We start from the raw sequence: 23,100 nt of genomic DNA on the forward strand, positions 1-23,100 counted from the left end.
TCTATTTACCTCAGATCCATCCTAGACTCCAGAAGTTCCCAACTACTGGCTGATTTTGTATTATCTATTCCTTGTTGTCTTTTCATGTTTAGTTTATGAGCTACACAAATCATAGGAGTTCAACTGCGGTGTGAGAAATAGATTACTGGGAGAGAAAATTTTTACAACTAAAAGAAGATGCAAATCATATGTAAAAACAGTATACTGTAAAAAAATTAATAAAAGAAACTTCAATTAAAGGGGTTGCGGGAATTCCCCAGTGGTCCAGTGGTTAGGACTCCGTGTCTTCACTGATGAGGGCCCAGGTTCGATCCCTGATTGGGGAACTAAAATCCCACAAGCCGGCGGTGTGGTCAAAAATTTTTTAAATTAAAAAATTTAAAAAATGAAACAGTTGGGAGATGAGAAGAGGGCACTCTCATGCCCTGCAAGATAGCAGAGCCCAGCAGGAAGAAGAAAGATTCCTCTTCTTTCCTGGAAATGACTCAGCCAATGAAAAGCCATGGATGGACACTTTGTTTACTGTATCTCCTCCAACTTCTTTCCCCCCCTATACAGGAGGTCTTCCCTTGCCATGTAGAGACTTGCATATGGTTCTCCAAGACTGCAGACCCCTAACCCTAATTGTAATTCTCTGCTGATCTCAAATAAACCCATCTTTGCTGGAGAAATATCTGGCAGTCTATTTGCTTTAGATCAATGATACAAAGTACTGAAAAAGATAAATATAGTTTCCATTGGCTATTAAAAAGTCTGACAAGGTAAAAGTTTGATTTCAGCAAGTGTGTAAACATTTCCATATATATGTATGTGTGTGTGGAGTGTGTACTAGGAGGTTAGAATGGGGCTCTTCTGATTCAGTTTCAATGAATGCATTGATTTAGCAGATATAGAGATATTTAAGTGAATGTATGATAGATTTACCTTCTTATATGAATCATTTTCAAAAGAATTGTAGGATTATCTGTTTTGTGACTCATGTACTCTTCAGACCCAGCAAGGATGTAAAAGGGAGACAGGAGAGAAAGAAATTGATGAAATTGTTTCCTTTAAGAGAGCCCATTTAGATTAGAGCCTTTCTGAAGAAGTACCTTCTAGTGCTGGCCTAGTGAGTTGGGCTTCAATGGGATCACTCAGTTATGAAATTTGTTTCATGCAGTTGGCACACAAAAAAGACTGGTGTCTGTTCATCTCTGAGAAAGCTAAAGTCAAATTCACACAGTAATAAGCTAAAACTGACATCTGTTGAGGAAATCTTAGAGGGTAAAAGAGAAGAGAAAGCTTCTGTGTTGAGATAAACCTGATCTTTGTGTTTCTCAGAGCAAGAACTTGTTTCCTGTTTCACCAAGGATTACAGAGATTCAAAATGGCATCATCTGGGGACCTGTCCAATTAGGCCACATGAGGGGTAAAAAATACCTTAGCACAAGAAGACTGAGGGTATCCAATGGCTGGGGACCAAGTTGGGCAAGTATCCCTTTAGAATACTGATGAATCCCCCAGGGATAAGGAATTTCAGAAGAGAGAGTCCCCCTGAAATCACTGAAATGGCCCCACGACTGCCCATGACAGAGTCAGCCTGAATATTAGGATGAGAGAGGCTGTAGCCCGCTTAGGACTTAGGTCCAGGCCAGTCCCTTTACCTCTTCTCCAGTCTACCTCTGTTTGATCTCAGAAAAACCTAAAACAGCAGCAAGGAAGGAGTTTGGAAGAAGGAAAATGCAAGGTGGAGAGACCAGAACAGCCAATCTCAACATTTCCCTTTCTTTACACAGGTACCTAGCTAGCAAGCCTGGGATGGGAAACAGGGAAAAAATTTGGCATTCAATCACACTTACTGTTTTGAGTAATATCTGGGGCTTGGTTTTCTAATTATAGAATTGAAACTGTGTTTCTAGTTTTATGGGCGAAATTATATTCCTTTAAAATTCATATATTGAAGTCCTAAACCCCAGTGCCTCAAAATGTTACTGTATTTAGAGATAAGTTATTTAAAGAGTTAGTTAAATTAAAATTAGTTCTTTATTGTGGGCCTTAATCCAATATGACTGATATTCTTATAAGAAGAGGAAATCTGGACATACAGAAACAGACACAAGTCATGGGCGTGCACAGATGAAAGGCCATGTGAGGACACAGCAAGAGGTGACCATCTTTAAGCCAAGAGAATGGCCTCAGAAGAAATCAAACCTACTGACACCTCAATCTTGGGTTTACAGCCTCTAGAATGGTGAGAAATACATTTCTGTTGTTTAAGCCAATTAGTCTGTGGTAACTTGTTACAGCAGCTCTAGCGACCTATTTCACTGGTATAATGTGACAACAGGATCTAACTAGGTTTTCATCCTGGAGGAGATGTATGTTGAGGGTGTCTTTCTTCTATAAAACTGAAATTATTTATTAGCTTTTGCCCATATATATTAGCTTTTGTCCGTGAAAACTAGAAGAAATTTGAGGCTCTTCTTAAAACTTAATATGCATTTGTGACACTTTACTTTTTGTATACAGTTACCACACTTTCTGAAACAATGAATATCTTTATAGGGAAAATGAAACAAACAGAATGTATGAAATCAGGCCCATGGTAGAGAATCAGAACATACCGAATCAGAAATATTCATTCAATTTCTTAAACATGAGGTTAATCTCAATATCTTTGTGGTAGGAAAAGACAAATCTGTGCTACACGTCCGAGAGAGTGAACATACATTAAAGGGCACCAAAAAAAAGAAAGAAAAGAGAGAAAGAAGAGAAAAAGAAACTGGTTTTCAAATAAATTAATGCTTCTAAAAGTACTAAATAGGAAAAGATGGAATTTTGTTAAATGCTTTTATTTTATGGATTTATTTAAAAGTTCATATGGTGGGGAGAGAAATCATAATTTTAAAAATTAATTATGGACTCTAAAGTTCTGAGATAAGGCAGATATTGGTGGATAATAACAACAAAAAGTTGAGGAAAAATGATAAAAATGACACTATATCATGTTCTCTCATTGTATTTACTGTGATTTTTGAACAGATTTCCTACATTTTTTATAATTGCAGAACTCTAACAGCTGCCAAAAGAAGACTGTGGAGGCTGTACAGTCCAATATGGCAGCCACTAGCCACCTGTGGCTTTTGAGCATTTGAAATGTAGCTAGTGAGACTGAAGAACTGAATTTTCCTTGTATTTCATCGTAATTAATTTTAATTTACATTTAGAAATAGGCAGCACAAAATATTTTATCCATTAAATGCAACTTTATTGTATAGGTAGACTACATATTAACTGCTGCATTGTGTAGGATACAGTATTGTAGGCAAAGTATTGGAAGCATACACTAATGTAACATTAAAATGTGTTTATCTGAATATTTAATTCAGACAATAAGAATTATATTGAAGCCTAAGTAAATCATAATTGCTAACAAAGTATTTATTATTTTAAGTATAAGTAAATGTTTCTTCTGGTCTATAAAAAAATCAACTCTTCCCAATGAAAACTTAACAATCAGTATGAGTTGTGCTGTGAGTGTAAAATATGCATTTAGATTTCAGAGACTTAATGACATATTTTGCATTCTGTTTTTTCAATTATCATTTTTATGTTGATTAAATGTTGAAATGTTAACATTTTGGACATATTAGTTAAAAATAATTAAAATTAACTTTGTTTTACTTTTTTATGTGGCTACAAGAAAATGTAAAATTATATTTATATATATATATGTATATGTGTGTGTGCGTGTGTGTGTGTGTATGTATACATAACACTGTGGAGCTAAGCTATCATTGTAGCAACTTTTATGAGTTACTGGCATTGGGAACAGTAAATTAAGCCAAAAATTTTAGAACTAGAAAGAAGTTTATTGTTCCATTATCTAATGGCGTCAGGGTCCTGAGATGTTAAGGAATCCATTCAAGTTCACAGAGGTGGGTCTGTACCCAGATTTACCAACTTCCAGTCTAGTGCTCTTTCCAGAACAATACTTGTGTGAAGGAAAATATAGCCCTGGGAATCATAGTTTTTATTGTCATTTCTTATTTAAACATCTGCTTCAGAAAAGAGTTTACTGGCTTTTTGTTATACTGATAAGCTAGAAAAATAAGTATTTGCTTGGAGGTTTGACAGAAGTACATGACTGCAAAGTCTGGAGGCTCATGTTAGTTATAGAAACTCTAAACGGTACTTGTATTTTTTTGTGGGAAGAGAGCATATAACAATGCAAAATGGTTGTTTCCTTGTTAGATCAATAGTATAATGTTTTAATTTGACCTTTTTCAACAAAAGTATACTGGGTATTATGAACTCATTGCCTTTCCTAATAAGGGTTATTATACTTCATTCATCTTAAGCTGTTTTATAGCTACAGATTTCTTCTCGGATTTTCTAATAACAATCAGTAGTACCTGATCTAATAAAAGGATAAATAAGCCTGTAACAGCAGACTATTTTGTCTGTTTCACCCCATACACATATAGTAACAAGGAATATACTCTGCTGATATTTAACATGTTTAATTCGTAAGATGTTTGACTGTTAAATATCTGATATATTTTTACTCTGAGTAATTTTCATTACAATATCTACTGTATTGAAATCTGTATTAATGGATTTTTTTTAATTAACAACCAACCACTTATATTATGTAATGAAATAAGTGAGCCTCCAACTAATTGCCATGAAAGGTTGGGATATTTTTATTTCACATAATATTCCTATTATTCATAATACACTTGAAATTGCCTTCTAAGTCATTTTTAGTCAAACAATAAAGATGATGATGCTTCTCCTGCTACTGCTGCTATTAGTAATAATAGCTAACATTTTATATAATGCTTATTATCTGTCAGGTACTATTCAAAGTGCTTTACATATGTTAACTAATCTATTAACTGACATTGTTTTATGAACATGTCACTTATAGTCAAGGACAGTCTATTTTCACAAATTCATTTACTTTATTCACCGAATTTGATTCTCAATGAATTTTAGCCTTTTCTAAAAGTAAAAAATCCATTCTGTGAATTTGCAAATTTGAGTATAACTAAGACTGGAGTTCATAGCGGAATAAGCACAGGCCTTAGAAGCAGAAAGCTCTAAGGGTTGAGACCTGGTTCTGCTAATTCCTAGTATGACATGGGGTTTAACACTATTTTGACAGGGCTGCAGCTAGCTCAAATAGGATGTCAGAATGAATCAGACAAATAAGCCCCTTTCCCTGGGTGACGCAGCATTAGGCAAAGGGCTTAGCCAGAGGTGCACAGCTCCCACTGCCACCTTGCCTGGGTGTCCTTGTGCAAGGCATGTCTGCAAACTTGTCCTAGAGTCTTTGTTTCTTGTTTGATAAAACAGAGATAATGCAATAGATAGATATTGTGAGGATTACATAAAATAATGCATATGCAAATATTTTCTAATTTGTGACACATACATCTGGATGTACAACAATCATTCTTTCAGCATATACTGGGCATCTATAATATGGTAAACTCTGGGATGCAGAGATAAAAAGATACAGTCACTGTTTTTTGAGAGGTGCAAATTATAAAACCATAAAACAATTCAGAATCTGCTTTCCAGCTTTTATACAGTAGATAGAATATTTATATCATCCATACATTTTAATTTACACAGATGTGTGCTATTCTTTTAATTGAACAATACATTTTAAAAGGCATCCAATAGTAATAGAGAGTAATAATTTTTGCTACTTGCTGGTCACTTTGAATTTGTCATAAACCAGAAGGTCTGGGGTGATACTGAGAATACTGAGTAACAGCTGGTAGGGACTAGAAACTGAATTGTGAATGTTGAACACAGAAGTATCCAGAAGGTGCCCAGCTATGCCAGCAATTAGCCATTTGCTGTACTACAGGACAATCGAGGGGGTCCTGAAGGAGATACGGCAGTTCAGGAGTCAGGAAGGCAGTGCAGGTACTCTGGGCCTAGTGGGAGTGGCTATTTACCAATCAATACTATTTCAATATTTTAATTATCTGTAGAGCCATAGTGGACTAACACAGTTTTATATCACATAGTTATCATATGTCCATTCTAACGGAAAACTACTCTGCATCCTTGAGACACAAGTCTGAAAGTTTTCCTGGACCATGCATTCTCCTTCACTCCCCACATGCACTCACATTTTCTTAATTATAATACTTCAGAAATTATTTTTCTCTTAGTGGAATATTCACTCATCATTTACATACTAGACAAAAAACTCTCTTAATTCAGGGATTGTGTAATATCAGAGCCTAGTGCAGTGTCTGGTACAGAGTAAGTGCTCAGTAATATTTTTGTTGAACAAAATCGGATGGATAAGTAAATAAACAAATAAATAACTGTGCTATAATACATCTCTAATGGGAGCTTTAATTTAAAAAAATCATTTTAGTTTAATTAAACAACATTAGCAATTGGCCTGCCTTATTTATAACAAGTTAATTAAATAACTGAAGAAAAGAACAGGCTAAGTAATGGTAAATTTATTGACAGATAAAGTCAATCCTTTCTATCATAACTTATAGGATCATTTCCCAAAATGTGTCCTGAGGAGTCATAGTTCCAAAATATGCTAAAAGGGCTTATCTGCTTAAATAAAATAATTCAGTTTAAATTTGTTTAACCCAGTGCTTCCAAAGCATTTTGGGCCGCAAAATTGGCTGATCTGCTTTGTCATACAGCAGAAACTAACACAACATTGTAAAGCAATTATACTCCAATAAAGATGTTAAAAAAAAAAATTGACCTCCGCATAACTATTACCATACAACTCTAAACTTCAGGAAAATCCTAGGTTAATAATATCTTTGTCATTTAAACAAACTTTTCCTAAATTGCCTTTAGCTATTTCTGGGTATCTTTGAATTTGAATTTAAGAGTCTAGGGATTTTAATTTCATGATGTCATTTTCAAATGGCATGGTAAAACTGCCTATGAAATAAATGTAATAATTAAAGTCTATAGGCTTATTGTCTCAAACTCCATTTTCATACCAATATGGAGGAATCAATCACATACAGTGTTTTTGACTACTTGTACCTGCTGTGCTTGATTGAAGCCCTTTGGAGGTCATTTTGAGCAATTATTGAATCATTACTAAAAATAAAATTACTTGTTCAATATATTTGTCATCTCAACAGAATTATAAGACAGTGAATTTTGTTTATTAAACACTAATTCATCAATTATTTTTTGTTATGTGCTATTCTTTAGGGGATGTAACAAAACTGCCCTCACTAGAGATAGTAAATGTGAACATTTAAGACTCCTTATTGTGAGTAAAACCCTATCATATATATTCATATACAAATGAATGCTAAATGGAATAGTATTGAATCACCATGAGGTACTACCATAAAAGAATGGCAAAAAAAGAAAAAACTAATAAAACAATGGCGATTTTTGGTAATACTTTATGTTAATTTTTTGTATACTTGAAAATACAAGAAATTCATACAAGTAGAGACTAAAAAAGTATTATTCATTAATTCATTACATTATAGTAATTTAAAGTATCGGATAGAAATCACATTAACTGAAAGGAAGGTGCTAACCCAAAGTTAGTTGGGATAATGAAGACAGTAAATATTGTAGACAATGTATTTAAAAAAATAATTGCAGCGGTAAATGTTCAATAATGTTGAACATTATTAAATCAATACAGAATAGATTTTAGGCTTATGTAGGAAACATAATATGTATATTTCCTTGAGGATATCAGTTTCTCACTTAATAAAAGGTAGGATGCTTTGAACATCTTAAATATTTGTTTTTCTTGTTACTATTAATCTTGATTCTGTGGACTTCCCTTATTCTTTGATTACCTTGGATTCCTCTAATTTGGGAGAGTTCTTGTACAACCTTGACTGAAAATTACATTTTTTAAAGTCCAACCCAGATATTAATCTTGAGAGTCATGCTATATTGAGAGAGATTATGGAATATAAATTTCAAGCAGTTCCTTTTGCAGATCAAAAGGCAAGCCTGGAAGACTAAGTTAACAGAGCTTTACACAAAGCCATGATTAGTGAAAACTCAGGACATGACAAGAGAAAAGCTCTCCCACCATCTGATCGTAACAAGAAGTCTAAGCTGCACCTTCATACAAAAACTCTCACGGAGGTTTTAGGTTAGTGAGGGATAGTACACGCCTTTATATAGATTTGTTAAACCCCATCTGCTAAAGGAATTAATTCTGAAGTCTTACAGCATTGATTTATGGAAAAATGTAAGCACCTTAAATACATACCCACATTCAGTAGAGCATCAAGAATAATATATGTCCAAGATGGTAGTTTTGCATTTTGTTGAAGGATGGGTTTTGGGTGTCAGACACATATGAGTGAGTTAACAGAGAGCCAGGAACCTGCCATGGGGCTATCATGGTAAGAGAAAAATAAAATTTATTGTAGAATATGTGGTTTAAAGAGTTCTAGCTAAAGAGTGAATGGAAGACCCAGCAAAAAGTATCATGGAGTCGAGTCAGAAAGGTGCACCACTGACGATGCTAAAACTGCAAACTATAAGTTGCCTTGTGGACACCAGCAGTGATGTCTACAGGATTCTCAGGTACCAAGAAATGGTGTCTCCACTGAAACCAGCTAATTTTCAAGAATGAGAACAAGGGTTTACATATAACTAGTAGGTTTCACCCCATTACTATTAGGCCTCATAGAATATCACTTATAACTAGAAGCTTTCTTTAAAAAGGAAGGAGGTGACCTAAGCCCTGAAAGTTTGAACGTTTGCCCCAAGGAAGCTAAGTTAACACAAAAGAGACTTTTATCCCAGAAGAGACTGTCAAATTTTAAGTTTATTCCATCACCAGTAGGCATGTGTGATCCAAATTAAAATAATAAAAATAATTTTTTTCAGTTTTATATTCATCAGGTACTACATTTTAAACCTACTAGATGTTTTAAATGATCTATATTAAAACTGGATATTTGATCAATTATCTCCTGTTAATAGTAGTTGCTGTATTTGAAGAAAGTAATCGAAATCAAGTTTATTTTACTAAGATATTTGATTTTCACAAATTCCATGAGATTTTAAAATAAGGTTAATATAATTTGCCTTTCACTTTTTAAGATATAGCAATAATGGGTTTATATATATTTATTAAACACATTAAGAAAGAACACTTAGCAAATGTAAGCATTATAGACCTTTTTTAAAGTAACAATCTATAATATTTTCCTTTTTGACTATAAGTCAGAGTCCCTCAAGTATCAAGGTTATGGAGACTGATTCAATTCCTCAGAAAATAATGAAATTTTTATAATAGAATCTCAATCCACTATTTAATATGTTGATTTATGTGACTATTTCTTTACATACTTCAAATTTCATTTGAAATGAAATGATAACTACCCAGTTACTGTTAAACATATCCACAATTTACGAACAAAATTTGGGGCTGGGAGATATATAAGACTGGAAAATAAATTTTAAGGATTGGAATGAAAATATAGTTAGCTATGGAAGAATTTAATTCTAACATCATTATCAATTAATATGATAAAAGGCCTTAAATTCTATATTGGCACAACTATGAAATATACATTTACATCACACAAGAAAATGCTATCAAAGAGGTTTTTTTTTTTTTCCTGGTAGCTACCCTATTTATTTATTTATTCATTTTTTTTAACATCTTTATTGGAGTATAATTGCTTTACAATGTTGTGTTAGTTTCTTCTGTATAACAAAGTGAACCGGCTATACATATACATATATCCTCATATCTCCTCCCTCTTGTATCTCCCTCCCACCCTCCCTATCCCACCCCTCTAGGTGGTCACAAAGCACCGAGCTGATCTCCCTGTGCTATGTGGCTGCTTCCCACTAGCTATCTATTTTACATTTGGTAGTGTATATATGTCCATGCTACTCTCTCACTTCGTCCCAGCTTACCCTACCCCATGACCTCAAGTCTATTCTCTACATCTGCATCTTTATTCCTGCCCTGCCCCTAGGTTCATCAAAACCATATTTTTTTAGATTCCATATATATGTGTTAGCATATGGTATTTGTTTTTCTTTCTGACTTACTTCACTTTGTATGACAGAGTCTATCACTTCACACCGGTCAGAATGGCCATCATCAAAAAATCTGCAAACAATAAATGCTGGAGAGGGTGTGGAGAAAAGGGAACCCTCTTGCACAGTTGGTGGGAATGTAAATTGATACAGCCACTATGGAAAATAGTATGGAGGTTCCTTACAAAACTAAAAATATCAGAGTTTTTAATGGTTGTTTTAGACAGACCAATGGTTACTCTTAGACCATTTTGATTGCTAAATATCTTCTTTTAATTATCTCTATCGGTTGTGTAGACATTATACTAGTTAAGTTGATGAATCTCATAGACCAGATAGATTTATAAAGACAGAAGTAAAAGAAGTTTTTTTTTTAATCCCACAAAAATGTTTAAGTATTTCAAGATAAAGTAATTATTTAGCATTAAAGGATACCTGAAGATAAAAAGGTTATATTGTTATTAAAATCAAAAGGAAATAAAGTACAAGATTAGGAATTATTTTCAAACACTACAGGCCAATAGAACTCAACCTGCTATCCTCTTAAAACTCAGTAAATGAAAATAACTAACTTACTTTATAAGCTTAAAATACTGCAGTTTGTCCATGTATGAAAAGGGGATTATTTTGAGATAAGGATTCAAATTTGCTTATGAATTTTCCCCCAGAATGTACTCAATTAAAATTTAAATAATAGGGACTTCCGTGGTGGTGCAGTGGTCAAGAATAATCCTGCTAATGCAGGAGACACGGGTTCAATCCCTGGTCCAGGAAGATCCCACATACCTCAGAGCAACTAGGCCCGTGTGCCACAAATACTGAGCGTGCGCTCTACAGCCCATGTGCCACAACTACTGAGCCCACGTGCCTAGAGCCTGTGCTCTGCAACAAGAGAAGCCACTGCAATGAGAAGACTGCATGCCACAACAAAGAGTAGTCCCCGCTCGCTGCAACTAGAGAAAGCCCGTGCGCAGCAATGAAGACCCAACACAGCCATAATTAATTAATTAATTAATTAAAAAAATAATAATACCTTCTATTATATATATGCATATATTCACTGAATATTTCTTAAACTGTGCTGACAAAGCTATGTCCACTGTCTTTATCAGAAATAGCCCATTGGGCCATGTGCTACATTCCCATGAAAGTAAACTATACCTAAACTGTCCAAACCAAAAAGTTTGATCTTCTCTTATTATATCACACTCCCACCTACAACTGTGAAATCATAAACATGACTCACATTGATAGTTATAAAATTACAGGAGAGATTTCATGATTAGATAGTGAAATATGATTCCCTCCCTTTTTTTAAACAATGTAAATATGAGGTACAATAAGAAACAAAATGGTGTCTAAACAAAATTAGAAAAAAATGTAATTAAACAGATTGCTTTGATGCTGTGCTCTATTTTTTAAACTTGGATTTTATTTGTGATTTTTAAAATTCTGCTATACAGAGGAAACTGTTTCTCAGTTACAGTTTTAACAAAAATCCTATTTTAAATTTCGGTTCTAAGGGTAAGTGCTTTTTTCCTGGAGAAATATGGACACCCTCATTTGTGACAGTGAGAAATACAAAACCTAACATTTTGCTTTGTGGCCTCTCCTGTTGCGGAGCACAGGCTCCGGAAGTGCAGGCTCAGAGGCCATGGCTCACGGGCCCAGCCGTCCCGTGGCATGTGGGATCTTCCCGGACCGGGGCACGAACCCGTGTCCCCTGCGTCGGCATGCGGACTCTCAACCACTGCGTCACCAGGGAAGCCCACATTTTCCTTTTAATTGTGATTCCTGGATTTAAATTTTATGTTTGGTCACAATTTTTTAACTATTTGTACCTCATTGTTAGTGTGTTTCTCACTCATTGCATATGGTTGATTGTCTCTTTCATAAAACAGCATCTTTACTGGCTGACTGCATGTCTGAATTTTACTATAAGAAATTTTAATGCCTTTTGATTTGCACAACAATAACATGTCTAGCCACTGTGACTATTTTTACTCTTTGGGAAACCAAGGCTCAAGACAACTTAGACAGCAGTTAGTAACTTCGCAGTTCAACGCTCATCTTCTGACCCCCAAATCCTATTCTTTCCCACTATATTACGTTGCATCCCTGATAATCTTATTTATGCTTGTTCAGTAACAGTGCACACACGTTTATGTCAAAACATTTCCAACTGTAAAAAACAGAGTAACTAGTCTGAAGTTATTTCCCACTTAAATTATGTGCGTCTACAATGTCAAGCAAGGGCCTCTGTGTAACTGGGGTTTATGACAGTGAATTTTCAATATGATTTGAAAGTTTTGTCCATTAAATGTTTTTCTTACCAAAAAGAGTCACAGCTGATTCCCAAATGATAATCTCTTTTAGACCCTATATGAAATATTTTTCTACATAAATTGAAAATACACTGTATTACTATTGACATACCTTTGTTAAATTGAAACTGTCTCTAAAATGTTAACCTGCATAAGAATCATATCAACAAAATTATGAAAGATAAGAGAAAAATCAAAATGTGATAAAATCTATAAGGATTTAGAAGGCTTAATCTATAATATAGGAATATTCATATACTTAGATATTTGGAATCAATTAAATGCTGTAATTCCTAAACTTACATGCCAAAAACAATTTTATAAATAACTACAGCTGTAGTATCTTTGCACATTAAAAATGTATGATATGCTGAATAACTTAAAATGAAAATGTAATAATTTTCACACTTGAATAACTGATCTTTATGGATAAAAATAATACTTTTTAATAAACACGATCTAAACGTAAAATTTTCTCTATTGGACAGTTGTCATCTGAAAATCTCCTTCCAATTTAGAAATTAAGAAAACTTGATCAATTATTCATGTAAATGGAAAATAATAGATTTTAGGTTTATAATAAAGATCAAGTGACAATAATATAGGGATTTCAATAAATGGAGAATTTCCAAATACCACAATTAATGAAAAGTTATACTATTTATGTGTGAAGTAGCACTATTCAAGTTCTCAACAGAAGAGACTTAATGGAACTTGAATGTAGGAATCTTATTTAAAATCAAAGACTAATATAGTAAAATGACATTGAAGTGATTTTCTTTGGGGGAGAATTGAAAAATTTTAAAGGAAAAATTTTAAAGCACAGAAGAGATAAGAATAGAGTTTTAAAAGAAGAGATTTCCAGTATAAATAAACTTGGTGGGGGCACGAGCTGCTTTATTTATTTTAGATACATGTGAATATTTTCAATGTGGGATCTGGGGGAGGGAAAACATATTCTATATCAAAGTCATTTCATTTAAATCATGATTTTTCTCAGTACTTTTGAGTCAGAACATACTATATTTGTTAATGTGTTATCCTCAACCTCTACTTAACCCGATTTAAGTTATTATATCTAAAAAAATAAGCCAGCCTATAACACAACTGAAAGGAGGTCCTATGGGGGAAAGCATGTTGCTGTGTCTATGTGCCTACTCCATCAATTAAGGGATCAATTAAGGGACAATCTATAAAAAATAGCTAATGGTATTTAGGAATCCTTAGGAGTTTTCAGTTAATTTTCACGGTATTTTATAAAGAATACAGATTAAACAGAAATGCTGTGGGGAAAGTCATCAATCTTTGGAAACTCAGAACTCAAAAGACTAGATAAATCAATAATAATTACTGAGTACTCAATAAGTATTTGAGTTATTAGGAAGCTGTGCTACATGGAGACTTGGCTGTGACTTTTGAATAGTATATTCCACAAAATTTTCTATCTTGAATTAGTTATAATTTAGACACCACTGAAATTATATGGTAGCATGGAACAATCTAAAAAGCAGGATTATCAGTTCATGCCAGGGCATGTATTCAGCATGTCAGAATTATGAATTTTATAGCTATTTAAGTTATCCTAGTAGAGTTTTTGTTAATCAAATTCCTTTGCTTATAGTTTCAAGAACTGCTTTTCCAACTGAGCTTATGTTTAGGTAAAATATTATTTGGAGATAACGCAATTAGAGAAATCAAGCCTGAATCCGGCAAGTTTTGAAAGGATACAGTGCAAAGGTGTGTTTTTATATATTAAAACTTTTCCTTGATTTTATTATAAAATTATAGCTTATACTTTCTCAGGCCACTTTATTCCCTCTACAGTGTGAAGATACAGATTACACCAAAAATTATCCTCTTTTGAGCTCCTTTTCCTGCTGAAAATAGAAATAATTCATACCCCATAAAACACTTCCTTTCTATTTTACTACAGTAAATTCATTGATATGTTATTCTTCAGTGCTAAAACCAGACAGGCAATGGAGGAAAATCAAACTGAATCTTGAAAATACTATAAAAGTCAATTTAAGATGAGTGAGTAGAATACTGAAAATGATAACTAAGCACACAAATCTACTAGCAGCTTTGTACTACTGTCTTATAATGCAAAACAACCTATCTAAAGATACCAGTTTCATGAAACCATACTGTATAAAACAAACTAAATACCATTTTATTTTTTAAGATAAGAGATCTATGTTTGTTTTTTTCTCTCCAGGCTGTACATTTAAATATAAAATAAGTACTACTTTATTTCTATTCAGATAAAGAGTAGAAGACATCTTACTGAAAGATTCCATGAATCAAACAGAAAGGATCACCACATGAGTCAAAGATGATAGTCTTTTGAATTTCTGCCATGCCATCTGCCTTAATTCATTGAAGAGGGAATCAGAGCCATAAAATTATGTGAGTGGAAAACGCCACAAGGAAAGGGGTGAACCCAGAGATAAAGAGGCTCTACAACAGCTAATTATTTTCAATAAAAATTCCTATTCCTGAACTACACAAAAATTTTAGAAATTTAAATGGAAACTCAGTAAAATATAATTGCAAATTTAAAAGTGACACTGGTTGAAACTGATAAGATTCGAGTTACTATGCCCAAACAGTTATTTTTAATAAAATAAAGGAAAATAAGTTTCTTTATGAACATTTTACTTTTAAAATATAATGTTTTATGATGGTAACAGATATGATAGACAATATATTCTATCATGACAGATGTTAATACAATGCATAGCTTTAAAAGCAAATTTGCATTCATGTTTCCATTCGAATTAACTACTTTATGAATAGAAATTATAGGTTTTTCTACAGTGGACTTTGTCTAAAATCTTCACTTCTAAGTTACAATCTTAGGAATTTTTATTACAGTGATACCCAATACAATATTACAAATACAATCACATTAATCTGTTGCTATTACTGTGAGAAACGTATTGATAGGGCATCTGTAGAAAGGTTACTGGTCTCCAAAGTATAAATTGTTGAAATTTGTATTCCAGAAAACAATATGTAGTCTAATACTATTTTAGGTATTAACTATAAGCTGCCTAAAGTCATCATATTCAATTTACAAAGTGCTTCAGCTGAAGATTATTAAAAAGGAAAGCACTGAAAAAAACCAGATAAATGGAAATATTTAACTGTGGCAATATTCACTATTCTCTGAACAGTAGCTAATATACTGCTAAGAATGAAATGAATTATTAACACAAGTAGTCTGAGAATAAGTGCACCAAACCCACATAATATTACTAAACATTGTAGAACCTACATTTTTATTAATACTCCACCTTCATAGTAATCAAATTCTAAACAAAGAGTTTTTTCAAGTTAATATATCAAATACTATATCTCACTTATTCAAAACTTATACCTGTAGATAATAATACTAACAAAGTTAATGAAAGTAACATTTGCAAAAACACTGTATATGGAAATGGATTTCAATTGATGAAGAGCCTATTCACAACTGCAGTTTTCTGCAGTGTTTTGTGGTACATATTTAGGTAGTATGTTCAACTACTGAAGCACTTTATTAAAGGGAAATATTACACCTGTTACACATTACCTTTTAGAGGTTAACAAAATTCTTTATTCTGGACAGTGTACTACAAATCTCAACTAACTTTTATACTGTAATTTAGTTATGATCACAATATTGCCTCAGCAAGAAAATGACCACTTTTGCTTATTCAAATTACCATGGGGTAATGCCAAAGATATTTTGCCTCTATGATAAAATGCAGTTGTGTATACCAAAATCATTTTACACATCAAAAGAGGCAGAGGTATTCATTAAATATACCTTGATATGGAGCACTAAATCCACGGTATCGGTGATTGCTGTCTGTAACAAAATGCAGTCTGAGCCAGTTTTTGTTGCTGATAATTGGTGGTGGTATATTCATTCCAGATAACCTGAATTACGGAAGACAACAAAAAAAATTTAAAAAGCTTTTAAGTAGTAAACATTTTCACTGAATTGAGACCCCCCCAAAATGTCTACTTGTATACAATATTCATGACTTTGCCTTGCTAACTTTTTAAGCACAAGTGAAATAGTTATTTTATGCATAGAGAAGTCAATCATAGAATAGTGTAATTCCAAAATAAGCTATTCCAATCAGCTTGCATATATTAGTAAAATCAACTGTAAACTGCATATAATTTTGATTCTCCAAAAATAGACAATAATAGAGCTGACAGTGCTGGTCACAGCATAACACATGTATGTATCAATACAGTATAGTTACAAAACAGAAAGACTTTAAAGCAATTGATATACTTTTTCCATTTAACATATTTTCAGCATTTCACATTCAATGGAAGATTTCACAATTTCAATTCATAGAACAAGCACTATTTTAATGTAATTTCACAATACTGTACATTTAATTATTAGCTCTCATTATAATGCATACTTCTATAAGGCTCTGGAGGTCTGCTCCAACTGATAGATAGAAAACAGACTGTACTTTGGATATATAGTCACCACATATCTAGTCACAAAGGTAGCACTACATAATCTCCTTAAAGCAAAAATTTTAAACTATGCCCCAGATACTGGTCACAATTAATAGATGAAATAACTCTCTTGCTCTCTAATCTTTTGAAGATTTCCAGCAAAGTAGTTTTGCTGATTTAATTCAACAAAGGAATACCACCCCTACATACCTAACAATTTCAATACTAGGTGTGTGTTATAAAGCCAAGGTAAAATACTCTCAAAAGACTATTACATCATGAAAGACAGTTTTAGAATAAGGTTTCCTAATAACCAGTATATGACATATCTTTCCCGTTCTTCAAAGCTTACACTTTTCTTCATAGGAAGGCAAACTAGACAGCTGGTGTGTGTGTGTGTGTGCGCGCGCGCACATGTGTGTGCTGGGGGAGGTGATTTCTTCTCTCAGTGCTTGGCAGTCATTCATTCTAGGGGACAGGTAGGGGAGATTGGAATATCCATCCTTGCACATGTAATCAGCAGGTGTAGACACAGTGATGCAAAAACCCTTTATCCTACATTCTCCTCCTTTATTTCCTAAAACTCACTTTTCCCAGGATATTTGGGAGCTAGCCATCACTTTTAGTAGATGACCACCTGCCATAGCATAAAAATATGAATTCACATTTATTTTATCATTGTGCCCATGAATGAATAGAATGGGCTTGGCAACATTACTGTGTAATCCAATTTTTTTGGATTCTAACATGAACAAGTTGGGTTCTATCCCGTATAGTTCTCATTTCTCCACCAGCTTTGGAATGAATTTTCTTTAATTTTTCCCCATCAATGCCTTATTTCCTCTCTTCATAGGGGTGACTGTTTACTAGTCAAGCCGGCTGTTTTTTCATATCTGAATTGAGTAAAGACAGACATATAACATACCTGTATAATTTTAAAACTCAAGTTTTAAAAATTTACTTCATTACTTTCAGAAAATGCAGTATCCAGGTTATCTTTACTTTTGTTTGCTTGTTGGTTGGTTTGGTTCAGACAGCAATTCAATGAAAAAAAAAAACAAAACTTGGATTTGGTACAATTATATTTGCAGTACAGTAGCATGTTTTATGCCAGATTTTGATTTACAATTTGATTCTCTTCAATTCCCCGATTCAATGAGCATAAACATCCATTAGGAAAAGTTTAAATTATTTCTGACAGGCTGCACACATTTCTAAATGTAATGAGAGTATAATACATGAATGGTTGTGAAAGACTAAAGAACAGAGTTTGGAGAATGGTCCATAAAAAAATCCAACAGATGAGAAGCAACACAACAAGGACATCACGAAAAGTGTGAGAGGAAAGAAGACGAAACAGACAATGAAAAGGATAAACTTTCCATCTTTCTCAGGAACATCAAAGATAATTTGAGTAAGAGAGTGTCGTAAAAGCAAGTAATAGCTACTATGGAACTATAGTTTTTAACCTGAATTCACCTTCAGGAATTGAGAAAGATAGAACTGAAGATGTTACAGAAGCAGCAGCTAGGAAACACAATGTACATTAGGTGGAGCAAAAATGGCAATTTAACAGAGGTGGAACTAAGAGGATATTCCTGACAGCCTCAGTGCTTATTCTCATGAAGCATAACTGTAGATAAGCCAAGACACTGAACTAGAAATAGAAAGCAAGTGCACCAAAGACTCATCTGCCACCAGAGAATGAAAATAGCTTCACTGGTTATAAGGGAATCACACGGACCTTCCTGACTGTGGTAACTTAGTATTGCTCACTATTTAAACATGATTTACACAGTATGACTTTGTGGCTTATGGAGCAATCTAGTAAATGAAGTTACATATATCTGCAACACATTTCACATGTTATCAGGAGGTACGAGAAATGGACGACTAAGATGTGCCAACTAGAAAGATTCCATTAAACTAATTAATTGAGATAATTAATTTCTTAAATACTAAAGGAGATATTTCGTAAATATAAATCACTGTTAATCCTATATGACATTACTATGGTCATTTGAAGGTAGGCAATATGGATTCATTCTAGTATAAAGCCAGTGAGAATCACCCCTTAGTACTGAAAAGATTAAGTATACTCAACAATTATTAATTGAGCACTTACTATATGACAAACACTGATGCTAAGGGTTGGAAATATAATTGTAAACAACACATACAAGATCTGTGGTCTTACAAATAAAGAAGGTAACATAAACAAATGAGTGAGATAATTTCAGAAGGCAGCAAATGATGTACCAAAAAAAAAAGAGTAACCTGATAAAGAATGTCTAGAAATGAGGTTTCAATTGGTCTATTACCTTCTCTATTTTACACTCGAAATAGCCATACTCATGATTATATGTCACAAATTACTATACTCGATTTTAGGAGAATTATATCAATGAAAATAATCATAATGATAAATGTCATAAATCTGTATCCTACAACAGTTATTTGTACCCAAAAGGAGTTTAAGACATGGCTTTTGTGTAATTAATAAATTTGAATGAACACTGTAAATTAACAATGATATAAAATTTCACTGCATATTCAATATAGAATACTGAAAATAATACAGTGTAACTGGCCATAATTAATCTTTGCTAAATTTATTTTTATTTACATCATTTTCCACAGAAATAGTAACTAAATAATAAATTGATATTTTAAAATAATGCAACATTTTCTTTTACAGATAGTACCTTAGAGAATATGATCATAACCCTTACAAGATTTTTTAAAAATCAAGTTTAAGAATCCTGAGAGAGGGCTTCCCTAGTGGCGCAGTGGTTGAGAGTCTGCCTGCCAATGCAGGGGACACGGGTTCAAGCCCTGGTCTGGGAAGATCCCACATGCCACGGAGCAGCTGGGCCCGTGAGCTACAAATACTGAGCTCTGCGCGTCTGGAGCCTGTGCTCCGCAGCAAGAGAGGCCGCGACAGTGAGAGGCCCGCGCACCGCGATGAAGAGTGGCCCCCGCTTGCCACAACTAGAGAAAGCCCTCGCACAGAAACGAAGACCCAACACAGCCAAAAATAAATAAATGAATAAATAAATTTATAAAAAAAAAAAAAAAAAAAAAAAGAATCCTGAGAGAACCAGAGGTCTTTACCATTTTTTTCAAAAGTCCCTAGAACTACTATGAACTTACACCTTTGGTTTATAACCCTCTTGACAGGTACTCATTGCTGTCATCTGTTGACTTTGGTTCTCAACTTTCTCAAAATTAGCATTTGCAACAACAGGTGTCATCTTTGGTGGCTCTGACATCTATTTTTCAATCTGTCCAGTTCCCTAAGATCAGTCAAATCTAATGATCTGTTTTACCTCATCTTTAGTACCTACAGACAGCCAAACCTAAACCCATGACTTTTCAAATAATCACCTGCCTGACTCCTGTCATAGAGTGTTCTGCCTATGCTTTCCTCTTAAGAGTTTTATAGTGCCTGGCCTTACATTTAGGTCTTTAAACCATTTTGAGTTTACTTTTGTGTATGGTGTTAGGGAGTGTTCTAATTTCATTCTTTTACATGTAGCTGTCCAGTTTTCCCAGCACCACTTTTTGAAGAAGCTCTCTATTCTCCATTGTATATTATTGCCTCCTTTATCAAATCTAAGATGACCATATGTGCATGGGTTTATCTATGGGTTTTCTATCCTGTTCCATTGATCTATATTTCTGTTTTTGTGGCAGTACCATACTGTCTTGATTACTGTAGATTTGTAGTATAGTTTGACGTCTGGGAGCCTGATTCCTCCAGCTTCGTTTTGCTTTCTCAAGATTCCTTTGGCTATTCGGGGTGTTTTGTGTTACCATACAAATTGTGAAATTTTTTGTTCTAGTTCTGTGAAAAATGCCATTGGTAGCTTGATAGGGATTGCATTGAATCTATAGATTCCTTTGGGTAGTATAGTCATTTTCACAATGTTGATTCTTCTAATCCAAGAACATGGTATATCTCTCCATCTGTTTGTATCATCTTTAATTTCTTTTATCAGTGTCTTATAGTTTTCTGCATATAGGTCTTTTGTATCCTTAGTTAAGTTTATTTCTAGGTATTTTATTCTATTTGCTGCAATGGTAAATGGGAATGTTTCCTTAATTTCTCTTTCAGATTTTTCATCATTAGTGTATAGGAATGCAAGAGATTTCTGTGCATTAATTCTGTATCCTGCTACTTTACCAAATTCATTGATTAGCTCTAGTAGTTTTCTGGTAGCATCTTTAGGATTCTCTACATGTAGTATCATGTCATCTGCAAACAGTGACAGCTTTACTTCTTTACTGATTTGGATTCCTTTTATTTCTTTTTCTTCTTTGATTGCTGTGGTTACAACCTCCAAAACTATGTTGAAAAATAGTGGTGAGAGTGGGCAACCTTGTCTTGTTCCTGATCTTAGTGGAAATAGTTTCAGTTTTTCACCATTGAGAATGATGTTGGCTGTGGGTCTGTCATATATGGCCTTTATTATGTTGACGTAGTTCCCTCTATGCCTACCTTCTGCAGGGTTTTTATCATAAACAGGTGTTGAATTTTGTCAAAAGCTTTTTCTGCATCTATTGAGATTATCATATGCTTTTTATTGTTCAGTTTGTTAATATGGTGTATCACATTGACTGATTTGCGTATATTGAGGAATCTTTGCATTCCTGGGATAAAACCCACTTGATCATGGTATCTGATCCTTTTAATGTGCTGTTGGATTCTGTTTGCTATCATTTTGTTGAGGATTTTTGCATCTATGTTCATCAGTGATAAGACCTGTAGTTTTCTGTTTCTGTGACATCTTTGATTTTGGTATCAGCATACTTGGTGGCCTCACAGAATGAGTTTGGGAGTGTTCCTCCCTCTGCTATATTTTGGAAGAGTTTGAGAAGGACAGGTGTTAGCTATTCTCTAAATGTTTGATAGAATTTGCCTGTGAAGCCATCTGGTCCTAGACTTCTGTTTGTTGGGAGTTTTTTAATAACAGTTTCAATTTCAGTACTTGTGATTAGTCTATTCATACTTTCCATTTCTTCCTGGTTCAGTCTTGGAAGGTTGTGTTTTTCTAAGAACTTGTCCATTTCTTCCAGGTTGTCCATTTTATTGGCATATAGTTTCTTGTAGTAATCTCACATGATCCTTTGTATTTCTTCGGTGTCAGTTGTTACCTCTCCTTTTTCATTATTAATTCTGTTGAAATAGGTTGCAGATGGATTCATTATAACCACATTTTCTTTGACATTTTAGGGATGTGTGTTTATGCATTTGTATGCATAAACTACTATTCAGGTATATTAAGTAGTCAGGGTTGACAGGTTGGATATTATTAAATTAAAACTTCTGCTCGTTGAGTTGAGCTGGGTATTAGCATTGAGATGGAGGTCGCTGGGAGGGCTTTCGCCATTTGATATTATGAAGAGCAGGGAGCTCTCTGGTGGAACAATATCCTGCACTCGGCTCTCCCACCTCAGAGGCTCAGGCCTGACACCCGGCCAGAGCACCAAGACCCTGTCAGCCACACGGTGTATAGCACAGGGAACTACATTCAATATCTTTTAATAACCTATAATGGAAAATAATCTCTCTAGTGCTGATAAGCAATTCCAGAAATTCTGTTCTTGAGACAGGCTGAAACTGCAAAATTCAGTCTTGGTTTGCTGTCCTGGGGGCTAGTGGCTCTATCTTGAGCCTGTTTTTCTTTCTTCTTCTTCACACCGCGAGCCACAGAGGCAGCGTAGAACTAGACCAGTTTCCAGGACTCATCCTGACAGCTGCGACTCTTCTCCGACTCTCACGGGAATGAGGTTTGGCTGCCAGGCATTCTGCCTGCCAGACACATGGTAGCGTACAACTCTCCACTGCTTGGCTCGGCCACTTTGCTGTGCTGCTTGTTTTTCAATGCTACCTAATATATCCAAATTTTCTACTCAGTATCCCCACTTGGGTTTCAAATAGGTGTCTCAAACTTAAAGTCTAAATCAGAATTTTTGATGTCCCCTTCACAAGTATGTTTTTCCTCTATTCTTCAATACTCGAATATACTTCAATATTCGTCAAATGGCACCAACACACATGAGTTGCTCAAACATTTAAGTGTCATCTTTTAATTCTCTATTCTCCTCACTCCCAGAAGCCCAATCCATTTGCAAAACTTCTTCTGCCTCTAAAATCCATCTTAAATTTGTTCATTATTTTTACTGCTGCTTTTATCATAATAGGCAGGTCCCCATGGTCTCACATAGACCCTGCAGTAGGGTCTTCTTTTGATTCTACTGAGCA

General features: G+C 34.2%; 1 protein-coding gene across 4 annotated transcripts in view; it reads right to left on the bottom strand.

Moving 5' to 3' along the window:
- Positions 1–23,100, bottom strand: part of CSMD3 (CUB and Sushi multiple domains 3) — a 1,073,652-nt gene that overhangs the window by 714,881 nt on the left and 335,671 nt on the right. For all 4 annotated transcript variants that reach the window (XM_065895021.1, XM_065895023.1, XM_065895022.1 and 1 more), the window contains exon 6: positions 16,174–16,286. In XM_065895021.1, the coding sequence (XP_065751093.1) occupies positions 16,174–16,286 (113 nt within the window). The remainder of the gene's footprint in view (positions 1–16,173; positions 16,287–23,100) is intronic.

Source organism: Phocoena phocoena, chromosome 17 (assembly GCF_963924675.1).
Source record: "Phocoena phocoena chromosome 17, mPhoPho1.1, whole genome shotgun sequence".
In the NCBI taxonomy this organism is placed as follows: Eukaryota; Metazoa; Chordata; class Mammalia; order Artiodactyla; family Phocoenidae; genus Phocoena; species Phocoena phocoena.